Below are 17,613 nucleotides of genomic sequence, written 5' to 3' on the forward strand. Positions count from 1 at the left end.
TGAAAATCGATCGATATTCGCGTCCAACGCCTCCAACGTGTGAGTTGAAAATATTGAACTCTTCAGCTGAATTGCGTGACGCTGTGGTCCGCAGCCAATCAGTGTTGAGATTGCGGAGAGTGTCATAACATCACCAGGGGGTCACCACAGCCGCCATTGTTGTAGTTTTTGACTACATCAAGAAAACCAGACTGTTCCTATGGATATAATGGATTTAACTCTGACCTGTGGATGGCAGCAACGTGCCTTTAGGCGTCTAGTCTGCTGGAAATCCAGAAGAAGAAGAAGAAGAAGAAGAAGCAGAAGAAGAAGAAGAAGAAGAAGAAGAAGAAGAAGAAAGGCGCTAGTGCAGAGTGAAGCGTGTCCGGTCCGATCTACAGGAGCGCCGCGGGGGCAGGTCAGCGCCCTCTACAGCTACGGAGGTGAACTCACTGACGGTCTGACCTCACTGCGACACAACGGCTCTTTTAGGAACCACACGCTTCATCTGAGAGCTCGCTTCTGTTCTTGGAAGCATTCAGATCTCTTCTAGCAGTAGCATCACGTCACAATTAGCATAACTGCTAACTAACTGCCTCGACGCTCCAAACGCACGACGCTCCAAATACGATCAAGCAGCGATTCTTGTGATTTCATCGCGTCCATCGCGTGCGTGCGGTGTGATCGCAGCGTTAAAGTCGTCATCTGTGTTTATAATTAAGTCGTGACTGATAGATGCTGGGCTTCACCCTTAGAATAATAATTACAGTGATTCTCAGCTTGACAATCGTTACAAATGGATGTAAATGCAGAGACCCGTCGACTGAAGAGCTCAACGTATGAATTCACACAAAGGGAACCGTGTCCACATCTATCAATGTTCAAAGTCAAATAGAAAAGTGGACTTTTTCCTCCCATCGTCCCGGGGAACAGCAGTAACGAGGACAAAGAGCTGTTCAACTGACCGAAGCTGAATAAACTGAGCATCAGTGGCTTAAAAACAGCGTCCAAATGAGTCGTTTCTTCGTTTATAGTTGAGTTAATTAACATTCAAAGTGCTGCATGAGGAAAAAAACAATCCCAAAGTCTCAGTGCTGAACCAGACGTAGTGATGCAGCACTGGTACTGTCTGCGTTAACCTCCCTGGTCTCAGTCCAGACCCGGGAGCGTCTCAGCAGTACACGGACCAGTAGATGAGGTTGAAGAAGATGTACGAGCCGGGGAAAATCATCCGGGAGTATTTGTCAATGGCGTGCGTGTTTTGGATGATGTTGAGGGTACGCAGGCTCTTCTTCTTCTTGGTGGTGGTGGACTCGCTGCTCACCGACAGATGGACCACCATGTGTTCAGGCTTCTCTGGGACCTCGTGCAGCTCTTCCTGCTCCTCCTCCGGCACCATGGGCTCCTCGGTGTAGCCGGCCAGGCTGTTGGTGTCGGCCTCGCTGTAGGTGCCGTCCAACATGGTCATGGTCCGCGTCTGGGAGATCCCACAGGTGCAGGGCAGAGACTGGCAGGACAGAAATATACAGTACAGTCATTATGGGGATTTTAAGGGATTACACCAGGAACGTCTGACGCCAACATCATCAAAAGACTGACCAATGCCGTTGGTTGTTTATGGCCCAAGTGGCTTTATTGGCACGGTTTAATCAAAGACTGTATAAAAACTGGACTCAGCGTCTCGTCGGGGTCCGTTCTCTCAACTTGATCCAATCGTCCCTCAAAACTAAACTAATAGGGTATTTTTAAATTGTTTGTGGGGCGGAGTCGGGACAACCGGGAGACCAATAAGCTCAAGTGAACGTGCCGTCAGACCGCCCTGCACAGCTGTGTGATGCTCACGACCGGCCCATTGAGTTAAAACTCTTCAGAATCAAACACGTTCCTGTGAAAACCTTAAAAATCTCTATAAACCGTAGATACAGAGAGTCCAAGCACTCTATCGAACACCTGTTATGTCTCTACATCTCACTCATGGTGCTACAGTGTCACACTCAGGGCGCCCTCCCACTGTGCCTCCGTCCCGTGCCCCGTGCTTTAGGGTCCTTGTCCCCCCCTCCAGGCCCGTTTGTACTCACACTACCTGGGCCTCGGAGAATGCTTCTTGCTGCCTATACGTCATCACGCCGTAACACGTCACACGCATTGATGACGTCATGGCGATGCGTGGCTTTGTTTCCAGATCTTTCCGTAGACCTCAGAGTTTTTGTGCGTCTTGTCGACTGTTTTTGAATCTTTTCATCGACCAAATCTGCAGTAAACACTCCACCTCCGCATCACACCAACGTCAACCTTTCACCGCCATTGTTTGAAATGTCCGCGCATGGTCCCTCCTTCTTTTTTCTACGTCCCAACAGGCGCACAGGAAATGACCTCAGAACCGCCGTAGGCCTCGTGCTCGTACACGTGCGCACGCTCGTGCTCGTACACGTGCAAACGTGCTTTACTAAAGCCCACCTCTCCCAAACGGGCCGTGGACGGCAAGCGTGCCGCTCCTAGACGCGGTACGGTTGCACTCACACTGGTCAAAGGAACCAGACTTTAGCGTGAAATCTGTTTGGGGCATGGCACGGAGGCACAGTGGGAGTACGCCCTCACTCGCCTCCTATCTTGATCTAATTATTTTGATTCAGACGTTACAGAACTTTCATGACCACAAATATAAAATGGCCGACCTCATGGGAAATGAGAACGGCGTATCGCTCCAATGATCGCTCCGCGTTTATCCAATGAACGATGGGGATGAACGAGCGGCACGGTTTAATCTGTGCCTACGAATGTTTGGTGCATTGCTCTTTGTGTCGCTGCGGCTCCCGTCCGTCACGCTGAGAGAGCCGGACTGTTTTTTATCTCACAGCATCAAAGAGAACAGAAACAGCAGAGACCCACCTGAGACCGCGCCCGCTCCCTCATCTTACGCTCTCGGCGGTCCTGAGCGGTGGACAGGTAGTTGACAGCAGCGTACTCCAGCACGGACAGGAAGACGAAGACGAAGCTGACCCACAGGTAAATGTCCACCGCCTTGATGTAGGACACCCGCGGCATGGACGCATTCACTCCGGTGATGATGGTGGACATGGTCAGCACCGTGGTGATGCCTGGACACAAGACACATGCTAGTTAGAGTAAAGTGCAGGCTGAGTTTGTCTGTTTCCACAGTGCAGACAGACGTCAGAGAGCTGACCCAGTGTGGCGTGACATCAGTGACACGACCGTTTATACGATATGATGCAACGGGGTCCCACAGCCGTGCAATAAACACTCTCCTGTGAAGCTCCCGTGCAGCGTCCTTCCCCATTTCAGATCAATATTCATGAGATTCATGGATGATAATAATGAATGCATCGTGTAAGTGTCATCGTTTGAACTACTTTAAAGACTTTTGGGTCGTTTTTTCTAAGATAATACATTAGAATGTGTCTGTTGATGATATTTTGTAATAATAATCTAAATAAAATAACCAGAAAGTGAACAAATAAATGCATAATAGTGCCCCAGACTCAGGGCGCCCTCCCACTGTGCGTCCGTCCCGTGCCCCGTGCTTTAGGGTCCTTGTCCCCCCCTCCAGGCCCGTTTGTACTCACACTACCTGGGCCTCGGAGAATGCTTCTTGCTGCCTATACGTCATCACGCCGTAACACGTCACACGCATTGATGACGTCATGGCGATGCGTGGCTTTGTTTCCAGATCTTTCCGTAGACCTCGGAGTTTTTGTGCGTCTTGTCGACTGTTTTTGAATCTTTTCATCGACCAAATCTGCAGTAAACACTCCACCTCCGCATCACACCAACGTGAACCTTTCACCCCCATTGTTTGAAATGTCCGCGCATGGTCCCTCCTTCTTTTTTCTACGTCCCAACAGGCGCACAGGAAATGACCTCAGAACCGCCGTAGGCCTCCTGATCGTACACGTGTGCACGCTCGTGCTCGTACATGTGCAAACGTGCTTTACTAAAGCCCACCTCTCCCAAACGGGCCGTGGACGGCAAGCGTGCCGCTCCTAGACGTGGTACGGTTGCACTCACACTGGTCAAAGGAACCAGACTTTAGCCGTGACAAGTGCTGGGGCACGGCACGGAGGCACAGTGGGAGTGCGACCTCATACTCCACTGGTTACCACCGCAAAGAGACAAACCCATGATACATTAACCCTTCTGTGAACATTATTTCTGAGTTTTCAGTTTAACCCCTTTGTCCCCACACGTGCACGACGGTGTCATGTTTTGATGGAGACACGGGTCCCAGCACTGGAGGAGGGGCCGAGCCTGGAGCTCTGCAGCGGGACGCTACCGACCCGTGGTGGGGTGCCCGACCCCATATGGTAGAGCCTGTGTCCATCTTTGCTGCACCTGTTTGACACCGACCAACAGCCCTGTGCTGCATGTCTCCACCTCTCTCTAACCCCCCTTTTGTGTCAATCTTGCGGAAAAGCAGAACAAAAACGCAGTTTATAGCTGTAAGTTATCGCCCGTCCACGTCCCGCCCACGTCCCGCCCACTTCCCGTCCGCGTCCCGTCCACGTCCCGTCCACGTCCCGTCATCGTCCCGCCCCATCACTCTCAGCTGTCCAAACTCAAGTCCACGCGTTCATCTCATCACAACCTGACTGCTGCAACTCCTCCACCCTTCATGGTTCATCGAACAACATGCTCAATACAGACGCCCCCACGCTCACCTCCACCCACATCACCCCGTCCTCCACCGGCTCCCCTTTAAAACCCTCAACCACCTGCAGCCCCCCATCACCACCTCTCTGACACTCCTACACGTCGCCTCAGGTCCGCTGCTTCCTACTGCAGATATAAATACAACGTCTCACACACACATCTACGGTTTCACTCTTCACAACGACCCTAAAGCGTCCGGTCACTGTGGTTCTTAGCCGACAGGAGGAAACGGTGCCTTTGCTGGGGACGTTATTCAGTGCTGAGTTAATACACATTTCTGAGGAGTATTTGGGGCAGCGAGTCGGCGTGTGGGGGTCTGAGTCGATACGATTACATGTACTGGTTTATATTTATCCTGAATTTAAGAGGAGACGAGCCGTGAGAGGATCTCAGACAGGAAGAGACGCAGAAATGAAATAAATAAATACAGAAATCATTCAAGGTGAGAGAGAGTGGGGGAACGTGGGAGTGTTGTGTGTTCACGGATGCATCTGGGCAAGGGCGTAACTTTCATTTCATTCTTTAGAAAAGAAATGAAAGGGAGCAGAAAGAAGATCCACTTATAATGTATAACGTCAGCATTTCACAAATAATGATAAAATATCCAATCTGGTGCGCTTACTTACTTATGTCAACTTTGCAGAACGAATACAAAATAAAAATGCACTTTTCTGCTGAATGGCATCATCATATGTTTCTAATAAGCGCTTTTACACGTTTCTGAAAAATAAAAAGTTTTAATTTCACTGTTTTAATTGTTCCACAGACTGAAACCTTGAGTTGAGATCTCGTCTCATCTCATCTCATCTCATTTCATCTTCAGCCTCTGATCCTGGATCAGGTCTCGGGATCAGCAGCTCCAGCAGGGGACCCCAAACTTCCCTTTCCCGGGCCACATTAACCAGCTCTAACTGGGGGATCCTGAGGCGTTCCCAGGCCAGTGTGGAGATCTAATCTCTCCACCTGGTCCTGGGTCTTCCCCGAGGCCTCCTCCCAGCTGGACGTGCCTGGAACACCTCCCTAGGGAGGCGCCCAGGGTTCATCCAGACCAGATGATCCTGAACCACCTCAACTGGCTCCTTTCAACGCAAAGGAGCAGCGGCTCTACTCCGAGTTCCTCACGGATGCTGAGTTGAGATGCATCTTTCCTTTGCTTTGAACTGAACTCTGGTTTCAGACTTCAGTTCCTCTTAACGTGGAACTACTTTCTCTCTTTATATGTAAATGTGTATCGCTGAGCTTTGTGCGTTGTTTTGAGAAGGCTAACTTCTCGTAATTCATTGAATTTGAGAATTTTTAATTGTATGAATATAGGATTTGTTTGATCCCTGTATGCACTGCCATTTACGACGCAAATGCGCATTTTTGTAGTTTGAAGACAACAAACAGTCTGAGTTATACGCGCTCGCCCACGCTTCAATGCAACTTTGAGGTGAACATTGGGAGGTTTGAGATTTCCGCCTGTGCAGCAGGTCTGAGGACATTCCCCTACATTCATATATGTATATACACACACATATATATATACACTTCATGAACAGCTGCCGTATTAATTAAATTACGCCCGTGCATGTTGATGGAGTCGTGTCACCCTCAGCTTTCATCTTGTCACAGACAGATTTTCCTCAGGCACAAACAATCTCCTCAGAGGAGCATGTGAATTACATCAGATCAGAGACACGAAGCTCATTTCCCTGTGAAAGGAAGGAGAAGAGATGTTCGTACGGGCGCGTGCAGCCGCGGGTCACCGCACTGTTTGGATAAAGCCCATTTCACCTGTTTCAGCCGTCTCCTGATGAAGCCTTTAAAACGATGCGTGGCTCCTACAGAGGAGTTGTATAGACACAGACCTGTTGTGTTTGTTTGCTCAGAAGTCGGTTTTCTCTTTTGTTGTGTGTCCTCAGGAGCTGACGGACTCGTGCCCATGCAGACCACAGTGACAAGAGCTAAGAGGGAATTTCACTGATGAGCAGTGACAGCCGGATCCTTGTCGCGTGCTACCAAGCTTCAGGAGTCAGGAGATGCAGCAGCAGAGCACTGAGGGCGCCCTCCCACTGTGCCTCCGTCCCGTGCCCCGTGCTTTAGGGTCCTTGTCCCCCCCTCCAGGCCCGTTTGTACTCACACTACCTGGGCCTCGGAGAATGCTTCTTGCTGCCTATACGTCATCACGCCGTAACACGTCACACGCATTGATGACGTCATGGCGATGCGTGGCTTTGTTTCCAGATCTTTCCGTAGACCTCGGAGTTTTTGTGCGTCTTGTCGACTGTTTTTGAATCTTTTCATCGACCAAATCTGCAGTAAACACTCCACCTCCGCATCACACCAACGTGAACCTTTCACCGCCATTGTTTGAAATGTCCGCGCATGGCCCCTCCTTCTTTTTTCTACGTCCCAACAGGCACACAGGAAATGACCTCAGAACCGCCGTAGGCCTCGTGCTCGTACACGTGCGCACGCTCGTGCTCGTACACGTGCAATCGTGCTTGACAAAAGCCCACCTCTCCCAAACGGGCCGTGGATGGCAACCGTGCCGCTCCTAGACGTGGTACCGTTGCACTCACACTGGTCAAAGGAACCAGACTTTAGCCGTGACACGTGCTGGGGCACGGTACGGAGGAACAGTGGGAGTACACCCTTAAGCTCAGGGTCATGGCTATCGTATTTTCATGTGGAGACCCTGGTGAACCACTTCAGGCCTCTGGCATCCGTGCTGAGAATGTGATGGACCAGTGGACTGTCTTTAAGTCCTTGATGTACCAAGAGCCACGGTTCCTGTCTCACCACTCGTGTCCCTGTGGTCACTGTGAACAGGAGCCATTAGCACTCCTGACCTGACCCGGTCCTGTCCCTGCCCGCCCACCTGCTGACTGTGAAAGGGGGTTTTAACACCATGAAGATGGTGAAAAAAGCTGTCCAGCCTTCTGTCTGACACTCTGTCAGATCTTCTGAATATCCAACTCTGCTCCCTAGACATCAAAGTCTTTGATCCGGGCGCAGCAAAGATGCTGTGGCACGAGAGCTCAGTTAGAAGCAGGCGGCCTGACTGTTAAATTATTATAATATATTATTATATTATAGTTTATATCTATATGGATGGTGGTGCAGAGAGGCAGACTGGATCGGCTCGGTCCCATCTGTAGTCGTGATGAGTCATTAATGAGTCAGTGCGTTTTCATGCACATCAGTTCCCTAAAATGTGTGCTAAAGTGTCCTCTAAGAGCCAAAACATGTGCTAAAGTGTCCTCTAGGAGCCAACACGTGTGCTAAAGTGTCCTCTAGGAGCCAAAATGTGTGCTATAGCGCCCTCTAGGAGCCAAAATGTGTGCTAAAGTGTCCTCTAGGAGCCAAAATGTGTGCTATAGCGCCCTCCTTCACCTGTGTCTCAATCACCAGCGTGGGGAAAATGGCCGACTTTTGGACACAACCAGGACACAAACGGCTCTTCTTGGTACTGATGCTGGTTGCCGTGGGTTTATTGTTGTTGTTGTTGTTTTGGGCGCCGTCGCTTCCTGGATTCTTCTATTTCTGGGTCTAAAGCCACTGCAGTGGAGTGGGGAGCACGCGCTGACGAGAAACACGATAATAACCACTGAACGCTGTTTACATGCAGGAATAATCAGGAACTGAAGGAGTTCTCTAGGTCTGTTAGCCGAGGTAGGAGAACTCTGATCTGACCCCGGGGTCCGGTGTTTCCATGGTGATTAAGGAACCGGAGTCGGACCTGAACCTGAATATAATCGGGTTTTTAAACTGAATGGAAACGCAGGTTGAGTGTTTCCATTGTTAAAGTTTTCCATTTGCAATCTTTTGAAATCCAATGAATAATATTCAAATGTACTTTTGAATAAATTCAAACACTTTGGCCTCTTTCGCAGCTTGTGTTGCTCAGTAACTCTGTTCTCTATGAAAAGGACTGAAAACAGATGTTTATGCGACAAAAAGAAGCAATTTATCATTATTTTATTATTCACAGAAGAGCCAAAAAGTGAGTTCACAGCCCTGGTTTTCTTATTATGTGCTGCACAGTGGTGGTTAGCACTGTCGCCTCACAGCGAGAGGGTTCCTGGTTTGAATCCCGGCTGGGGCCTTTCTGTGTGGAGTTTGCATGTTGTCCCCGTGTCTGCGTGGGTTTTCTCCGGGTTCTCCGGTTTCCTCCCACAGTCCAAAGACGTGCAGGTGTTGGGTTCATTGATGACTCTAAATCACCCGTAGGTGTGAATGGTTGTCTGTCTCTGTTCGTCTCTATGTGTCCTGTGATAGACTGGCGTCCTGTCCAGGGTGGACCCCGCCTCACGCCCGATGTCAGCTGGGATCGGCTCCAGCCCCCGGTGACCCCGACAGGGACAAGAGGCTGAAGATGAATGAATGAACAGTTTGTTTATTCTCCCAGTTCGCAACGAACCTAAAGGTCCCTGATTCACAGCAGCATGGACTTGTTCTTATAAAGCGCCTTTCTAGTCTTCTGACGACTCAAGGCGCTTTCACAGTGTTTGTCACATTCACACTGATGGTGGACGTCTACAGACCATCTAATCTGACCATTCACACACATCTACACACCCATGTGCAGCACGGGGAGCAATTCAGGGTTCAGTGTCTTGCCCAAGGACACTTCAACATGTGGACCGGGGGAGGTGGGGATCGAACCGCCAATCTCTCGAATGGAGGACGATCCACTCTACGTCGCCCCGTAGCATCAGCTACTGTATTCAAGTCTGTATCTTTATGTGCTGCATGTAGAGTTGATGTGCATGTTCCTGTGTTTACCTCTGTCTCACCATGTTCGGTCAATGTGTGTGTGTGTGTGTGTGTGTGTGTTTGTGTGTGTGTGTGTGTGTGTGTGTGTGTGTGTGTATGTCTGTGTGTGTGTCTGTGTGTGTCTGTCTGTGTGTGTGTGTGTGTGTTTGTATGTGTGTGTGTGTGTGTGTGTCTGTGTGTGTGTGTGTGTGTGTCTGTGTGTGTGTGTGTTTGTGTGTCTGTGTGTGTGTGTGTGTGGGTGTTTGTGTGTGTGTGTGTGTGTGTGTGTGTGTGTGTGTTTGTGTGTGTGTGTGTGTCTGTGTGTGTGTGTGTGTGTGTGTGGGGGTGTTTGTGTGTCTGTGTGTGTGTGTGTGTGTGTGTGTGTGTGTGTGTGTGTGTGTGTGTGTGTGTGTGTGTCCATGTCTGATGATTTGGCAGGTTTCTCTTTTCTCACCCAGGGAGACTCGGGCCGGCACAGCCCGGCGGTCGATCCAGAAGGACACCCATGACAGCATCACCATGAGCGTGGCGGGGAAGTACGTCTGCAGCAGGAAGAAGAAGATGTGGCGCCGCAACGTGAAGTTGATGTAAAGACGATTGTACCAGCCTGCAGAGAGAAGATGCAACGGTTACACAGAACATCAAACACACGACAGAACCATCTGTCTGTCACCAACATACGGGCCAAACCAACCAATCAGATGAGTGAAGCGTGTGACGTGCTAACAGCGTGGAGGCAAAGCTCAGAAAGGAAACAACATGTGGGTAAAGGAGATTTTCCCTTTGTGTTTAACGTGAATTTACGGATCAAAGGCCCAATTTCAGGAGCCCGGTCCATATTCAACAGAAGGATCCAGAGAACAAAGAGTTAGTGAGCGGCTCGCTCCATAGCTGCTCATCTCATCCGAGGAAGCCTCCATGTTGTTCACACTCAACAGTCTCTTCTGTTTCACTTCAATCCACCAAAGAAACCAGGAGCCAAAACATGTGCTAAAGTGTCCTCTAGGAGCCAAAACATGTGCTAAAGTGTCCTCTAGGAGCCAAAACGTGTGCTAAAGTGTCCTCTAGGAGCCTAAACCTGTGCTAAAGTGTCCTCTAGGAGTCTAAACATGTGCTAAAGTGTCCTCTAAGAGCATAAACGTGTGCTAAAGTGCACTCTAAGAGCATAAACGTGTGCTAAAGTGCACTCTAGAAGCCAAAACATGTGCTAAAGTGTCCTCTAGGAGCATAAACGTGTGCTAAAGTGTCCTCTAAGAGCATAAACATGTGCTAAAGTGTCCTCTAAGAGCATAAACATGTGTTAAAGTGCCCTCTAGAAGCCAAAACATGTGCTAAAGTGTCCTCTAGGAGCATAAACGTGTGTTAAAGTGTCCTCTAGGAGTCTAAACGTGTGTTAAAGTGTCCTCTAGGAGCATTAACGTGTGTTAAAGATCAGCTCAGAGGTCAGGACGAACTCATCTGAACAGCCTTGAGTTGGAAATCTGAGCGTAGATCTGCTTTTCTAAAGCTTTGCAGAACATTGAATGTGGATTTTACATCATTTTGAAATCTCAAACAAAACCTTTGACACGTTTCAGATGCATGATTCAAACATAGTGTTGTTTGTAAGCTGCATGTAAAGAGCAGAACACCCTAGATGAGTTTCTCTCCCTGGGAAACATTAACATGACCTCTGGAGACCTGTCGTTCAGGGCATCAAGACCACGCTGCTGCAGAGGTTTGTGTGTAGGGACTCTTCTCATGCTGCTGCAGAGGTTTGCTGTTATTTCAGCAGCATTAGTGGTTAAAAAAGACCTTTGAATGCCTTCACCGTGCTGCAGGAGCTAATCACTGTTAGCCACGTCCGGCTGTTAGCGTCTGTTAGCGACTCTCCAGGATTTCCCCGTTAACAGTTGAGTAGTTGATGAGTGTATTTGAGGGAAGAGACCGTGGGATGAACGGCGTCGTGTGTGTGTGTGTGTGTGTGAATGAACACAGGCTGACCTGATTCTTACAGATGCTACAGGGCTCTTTCTCTCCACTCACACACAACTGGTGTGACAGAAGAGTACACTGTAGTATCCTCCTCACAGCGTCGCCAGCAGCAGAGCTAAAAATAAAGCATTTGCAGAGCTCGAGGAGAATCCCGGGGTCGAAGGAGCAGAGAGTCTTACGCTCCGTGACTGTGGGTCTGTACTCGGAGGCAGAAACGACCGCTGACGTGATTCAACTGAACAAAAATCATCGTTTTTCACTTTATGATTCCGGACACAAGAACACTGGGCCCAGTGGGCTCGAGCGTTCCCATTTCCTTATCCGTGGAAGCCTCCATGTTGTTTACACTCAACAGTCTCTTCCTGTTTCCTCACTTAAACCTGCCTCGAAACCAGGAGCATAAACATGTGCTAAAGTGTCCTCTAGGAGCCAAACATGTGCTAAAGTGTCCTCTAGGAGCCAAACATGTGCTAAAGTGTCCTCTAGGAGCATAAACGTGTGCTAAAGTGTCCTCTAGGAGCCAAACATGTGTTAAAGTGTCCTCTAGGAGCCAAAACGTGTGCTAAAGTGTCCTCTAGGAGCATAAACGTGTGCTTAAGTGTCCTCTAGGAGCATAAACGTGTGTTAAAGTGTCCTCTAGGAGCATAAACATGTGCTAAATTGTCCTCTAGGAGCCAAACATGTGTTAAAGTGTCCTCTAGGAGCCAAAACATGTGTTAAAGTGACCTCTAGGAGGATAAACGTGTTCTTAAGTGTCCTCTAGGAGCATAAACGTGTGTTTAAGTGTCCTCTAGGAGCATAAACGTGTGTTTAAGTGTCCTCTAGGAGCATAAACGTGTGTTTAAGTGTCCTCTAGGAGCCAAAACATGTGCTAAAGTGTCCTTTAGGAGCAAAACGTGTGCTAAAGTGTCCTATAGGAGCATAAACATGTGTTAAAGTGTCCTCTAGGAGCCAAAACGTGTGCTAAAGTGTCCTTTAGGAGCATAAACGTGTGCTAAAGTGTGCTCTAGGAGCAAAACGTGTGCTAAAGTGTCCTCTAGGAGCATAAACGTGTGCTAAAGTGTCCTTTAGGAGCAAAACGTGTGCTAAAGTGTCCTATAGGAGCATAAACGTGTGCTAAAATGTCCTCTAGGAGCCAAACATGTGTTAAAGTGTCCTCTAGGAGCCAAACATGTGTTAAAGTGTCCTCTAGGAGCATAAAACGTGTGCTTAAGTGTCCTCTAGGAGCCTAAACGTGTGTTAAAGTGGCCTCTAGGAGCCAAACATGTGTTAAAGTGTCCTCTAGGAGCATAAAACGTGTGTTAAAGTGTCCTCTAGGAGCCAAACATGTGTTAAAGTGTCCTCTAGGAGCATAAACGTGTGTTAAAGTGTCCTCTAGGAGCATAAACATGTGTTAAAGTGTCCTCTAGGAGCATAAACGTGTGTTAAAGTGTCCTCTAGGAGCCTAAACGTGTGTTAAAGTGTCCTCTAGGTGCATAAACGTGTGTTAAAGTGTCCTCTAGGAGCCAAAACGTGTGCTAAAGTGTCCTCTAGGAGCGTAAACGTGTGTTAAAGTGTCCTCTAGGAGCGTAAACATGTGTTAAAGTGCCCTCTAGGAGCCAAAATGTGTGCTAAAGTGCCCTCTAGGTGTGTGTGTGTGTGTGTGTGTGTGTGTGTGTACCTGTGCTGCTGTAGAAGGCCAAGCGAGACGTGGTGTGGAACTTCTGGATGAGGAACTGTGATAAGGAGATTCGATCATCGGTGCTGAGAGACTCATCACCGCTTTTCCAGTAGAGCATCAAGTCTTCATCCGTGTAGGCGTCTGCAAAACATCACACCATCAAATCTACATGTACACTAGACTCCAAACGCTGTAGTACCCATGCCAGGCCTGGAGGTGGCGCTGTAACTGCCACAGAAATACACCAACAACGGAAGAAGAGACGGGGAGACGCTGTGGAGGATCCAAACACCGGAGAGTTCCTCTCCAAATCCTCCTCCATCCTAGAGACAAACGTGTCCCTGGTTCTGGTCTTAGTGGAGACTTTGGTGCTGTTCTGGACTCTGATGCACCCATCACTCTGCAGTTAGTGTCCTCACTGAGCAGAGGGGGCTGCTGGGAGCCCCTTCACTCTGCAGTTAGTGTCCTCACTGAGCAGAGGGTGCTGCTTGGAGCCCCTTCACTCTGCAGTTAGTGTCCTCACTGAGCAGAGGGGGCTGCTGGGAGCCCCTTCACTCTGCAGTTAGTGTCCTCACTGAGCAGAGGGTGCTGCTCGGAGCCCCTTCACTCTGCAGTTAGTGTCCTCACTGAGCAGAGGGTGCTGCTGGGAGCCCCTTCACTCTGCAGTTAGTGTCCTCACTGAGCAGAGGGGGCTGCTGGGAGCCCCTTCACTCTGCAGTTAGTGTCCTCACTGAGCAGAGGGGGCTGCTGGGAGCCCCTTCACTCTGCAGTTAGTGTCCTCACTGAACAGAGGGGGCTGCTGGGAGCCCCTTCACTCTGCAGTTAGTGTCCTCACTGAGCAGAGGGTGCTGCTGGGAGCCCCTTCACTCTGCAGTTAGTGTCCTCACTGAGCAGAGGGTGCTGCTGGGAGCCCCTTCACTCTGCAGTTAGTGTCCTCACTGAGCAGAGGGGGCTGCTGGGAGCCTTTTCACTCTGCAGTTAGTGTCCTCACTGAGCAGAGGGGGCTGCTGGGAGCCCCTTCCCCGTCCCAAAGCACTCCCAGGCGCCACTTTCTCACTACGTTTAGAGACTTTTCACAGCTTCTTAGAACTGGATTTAGAAACAGAGCCTAGAGCAGTTTAGCTCCTTATTCAGAGCATCAGGGAAAAGGGAGACATCTGTGCTGGGCCTCATTCAGTCCCAGACTGAACCAGACTAAAGATGTGTGGTTACAGGAAAACTCGTCTCTGTGTGGTGACGGGCCCTAAGACACAGACAAAACAAAGCGTCTCATGTGTAAGTGAGGCAGGGGTTAGGTGATGACTTGAAAGTGGCTTGGAGCTCGTGCTCACATGTCAATCAAGTCATCGGCTGACACGCCCCCAGTGGCAAGAAGCAGAGCGCCGGAGCAAAAGTGGTTGTTGTGCTCCTCGTTTCTCTGGAGCCTTTGTGTTTTGCTCTGTTTTTTTTCCTCAGTGCTATTTTTGGAACTGTATCGATGCGTTGTGAAGCTTTTATCAGCAGCACTTATGGATGGCTGCTGTCTGGCCTCACTGAGTCTGCTTGGGCGTTCCCTTCCCTCCACTACACAAGGTAGTTATTCAGTGCACTGATTGGCTGTGCAAAATTGTAGTGGTCGGCCCTCTCCTGACCCAATTGTTCAAAATTGTGTGTTAAAGTGTCCTATAGGAGCCAAAACGTGTGCTAAAGTGCTCTCTAGGAGCCAAAACGTGTGTTAAAGTGTCCTCTAGGAGCCAAAACATGTGCTAGAGTGTCCTCTAGGAGCCAAAACGTGTGCTAAAGTGCCCTCCAGGAGCCAAAACATGTGTTAAAGTGTCCTCTAGGAGCCAAAGCTTGAGCTAAAGTGTCCTCTAGGAGCCAAAACATGTGCTAAAGTGCCCTCTAGGAGCCCAAACGTGTGTTAAAGTGTCCTCTAGGAGCATAAATGTGTGTTAAAGTGTCCTCTAGCAGCATAAACGTGTGTTAAAGTGAACTCTAGGAGCATAAACGTGTGTTAAAGTGTCCTCTAGGAGCATAAACGTGTGCTAAAGTGTCCTCTAGGAGCATAAATGTGTGTTAATGTGCCCTCTAGGAGCCAAAGCATGTGATAAAGTGCACTCTAGGAACCAAAACACGTGCTAAAGTGCCTTCTTCAGTGGCGAGGACCTGTTATATTTGCCCTATTTCCTTTTCTCCTCTGCCGTTCAAAAAGGCTGCGCACGCTGAAGCCGAGGTCTCAAACAGCACAGACACACTGGGATATTAAAAGTGACAGAGCAGCGGGCCAATGAGGAATGTGACCACTTGATGTTTTCTTTAAAGCATAAATAAAACATTTACTCACAGCTCTCCAGCTCCAGTGAGCAGGTCTGAGAATCCAGGGGGAAGCGGCTGAAGTCCATGTTACAGGCTGCTGTCACCGTCACTCTGTGCAACACCAGAAACAGGAACAGACGCAGACACACGGTGAGAACGGTCATGGAAGCGCAACGTCTGAGTGAGTGTGACATCAGTTACAACACCCTTTAAGGTGGGAGTTATTGGATTAATGTACCGTATTCTCGGCACCTAAAAACCTTCACATGTCTCAAAAGCTGACAGTGCGCCTTATAATGCGGTGCGCCTTATATATGGACCATTATTGAGCCACAACAGGTCTCCATCTACGGTGAGCAGCCGCCGACTCTATTTTCCCCCGTAGAAGAAGTAACGTGCGGTGCATGTTGAGATATACGACTGCGTGAAGCGTGCCGTTTCATTTCCATGTGTGTGTTTGTGTAAAGAGCCCAAAATGGCTCCTGTTAAGAGACACGCTTACGACGCAGAGTTTACACTCAAGGCCATTAGTCACGCAGTAGAACACGGGAACAGAGCAGCAGCCAGAGAGTTGAACATGAACCAATCAATGGTGCCGAAGTGGAGGAAGCAACAAGACAACCTGCGCCGAGTAAAGAAGACTAAACAGAGTTTAGAGGGAACAGAGCGAGACGGCTGCAGCTGGAGGACAAACTCCAACAGTGGGTTGTTGAACAGAGAGCAGCAAGAAGAAGAGTCCGTACGATCACTGTTCCACTGAAGGCAACAGCGCTAGCACGATACTGTCCAGCTGCAGACCCGGAGCACAAGCCCCTCACTTGTCACAAGCCCCTCACTTGTCACAAGCCCCTTGCTTGACGGAAGTGACGTAAAAGTGTTTTTTTTCAAGTGAGGGGCTCGTGCTCCGGGTCTGCAGCTGGATGCTACTCGTGCTAGCACTCTAACTTAGCATCAATGAATTTAGAGGCGGTCCTTAACGTAACCTCAGCCTCCACTGTAGCGTCAGTTCTATGCGCCTTATAGTGCGGAAAATACGGTACTTGCACTGACACTCGATTGGAGGGTGGAGGATGATGTGGTGGAGGTGGTGGTGGTGGTGGTGGTGGTGGGTGGGGGGGGGGCTGATCCGTCAGACTTGCCGACTGCAGCTTTAACGATCATCATCGATGTCAGATGGACGAACATGTTGTCACTTATGTAATGCACCCGTCTGTTGTGGCTCTTTTTTTTAACCTTCTGTCATCAGTTCGTAGTTTCTGTCTCTTTTCTCTCAGTGATGAAAACCGTGACACATCACATCACAGTGTTTTCATCAGTGTGGTCAAGGTCGACCTGACTCAAGTGTTATTCTCCTGGTCTGCGTAGTGAGGCTGTATGAGGTAATATTACCCAGTGCAGCGTATCTCAGTATTTACAGCAGCTGTAAATGCTGTGATAGCTGCAGCTGACACCGACCAAATCCAAGTGTGCTCTTACATAATCCAGCAGCCGCCCGCCCAAATGACTGACTTTCTCCCTTTTTAGAGATCCGTGCAAACACACGGACGTTTATCTCCTCTCCCTGCCACTCAGGGCGCCCTCCCACTGTTCCGCCGTCCCGTGCCCCGTGCTTTAGGGTCCTTGTACCCCCCTCCAGGCCCGTTTGTACTCACACTACCTGGGCCTCGGAGAATGCTTCTATACTGCCTATACGTCATCACGCCGTAACACGTCACACGCATTGATGACGTCATGGCGATGCGTGGCTTTGTTTCCAGATCTTTCCGTAGACCTCTGAGTTTTTGTGCGTCTTGTCGACTGTTTTTGAATCTTTTCATCGACCAAATCTGCAGTAAACACTCCACCTCCGCATCACACCAACGTGAACCTTTCACCGCCATTGTTTGAAATGTCCGCGCATGGTCCCTCCTTCTTTTTTCTACGTCCCAACAGGCGCACAGGAAATGACCTCAGAACCGCCGCAGGCCCACCTCTCCCAAACGGGCCGTGGACGGCAAGCGTGCCGCTCCTAGACGCGGTACGGTTGCACTCACACTGGTCAAAGGAACCAGACTTTAGCAGTGACACGTGCTGGGGCACGGCACGGAGGGAACAGTGGGAAAACTGAAAAACAAACGACTTCATGGATGAATTAATTTGATATTATAGAAACAAAAATAATATTAAATCAGTTAATGGATCCAAATGTGACCAAAGAAAGTGTTTGAATGTGACTTTAGTTTCTGCAGCTTTAACTAAAGTCACATTCAAGCACTTTCCAAACATTTCCAGGTGCATTTCCAGACTTTTCCACAGAT

At 49.3% G+C, this 17,613-nt stretch overlaps 1 protein-coding gene across 1 annotated transcript in view; it reads right to left on the bottom strand.

Moving 5' to 3' along the window:
• Positions 1–1,150: 1,150 nt before the first annotated feature.
• The window catches only part of gabrr2a (gamma-aminobutyric acid type A receptor subunit rho2a), a gene marked incomplete at its 3' end in the record, with an annotated part of 43,132 nt that continues 26,669 nt past the window's right edge, over positions 1,151–17,613 (bottom strand). The window contains exons 5-9 of the mRNA XM_083924467.1: positions 15,345–15,427; positions 13,022–13,162; positions 9,842–9,994; positions 2,869–3,077; positions 1,151–1,486 (exon numbers count right to left, since the gene is read on the bottom strand). Of these exons, the coding sequence (XP_083780593.1) occupies positions 1,151–1,486; positions 2,869–3,077; positions 9,842–9,994; positions 13,022–13,162; positions 15,345–15,427 (922 nt within the window). The remainder of the gene's footprint in view (positions 1,487–2,868; positions 3,078–9,841; positions 9,995–13,021; positions 13,163–15,344; positions 15,428–17,613) is intronic.

Source organism: Echiichthys vipera, assembly GCF_963691815.1.
Source record: "Echiichthys vipera genome assembly, chromosome: 12".
Taxonomy (NCBI): Eukaryota; Metazoa; Chordata; class Actinopteri; order Perciformes; family Trachinidae; genus Echiichthys; species Echiichthys vipera.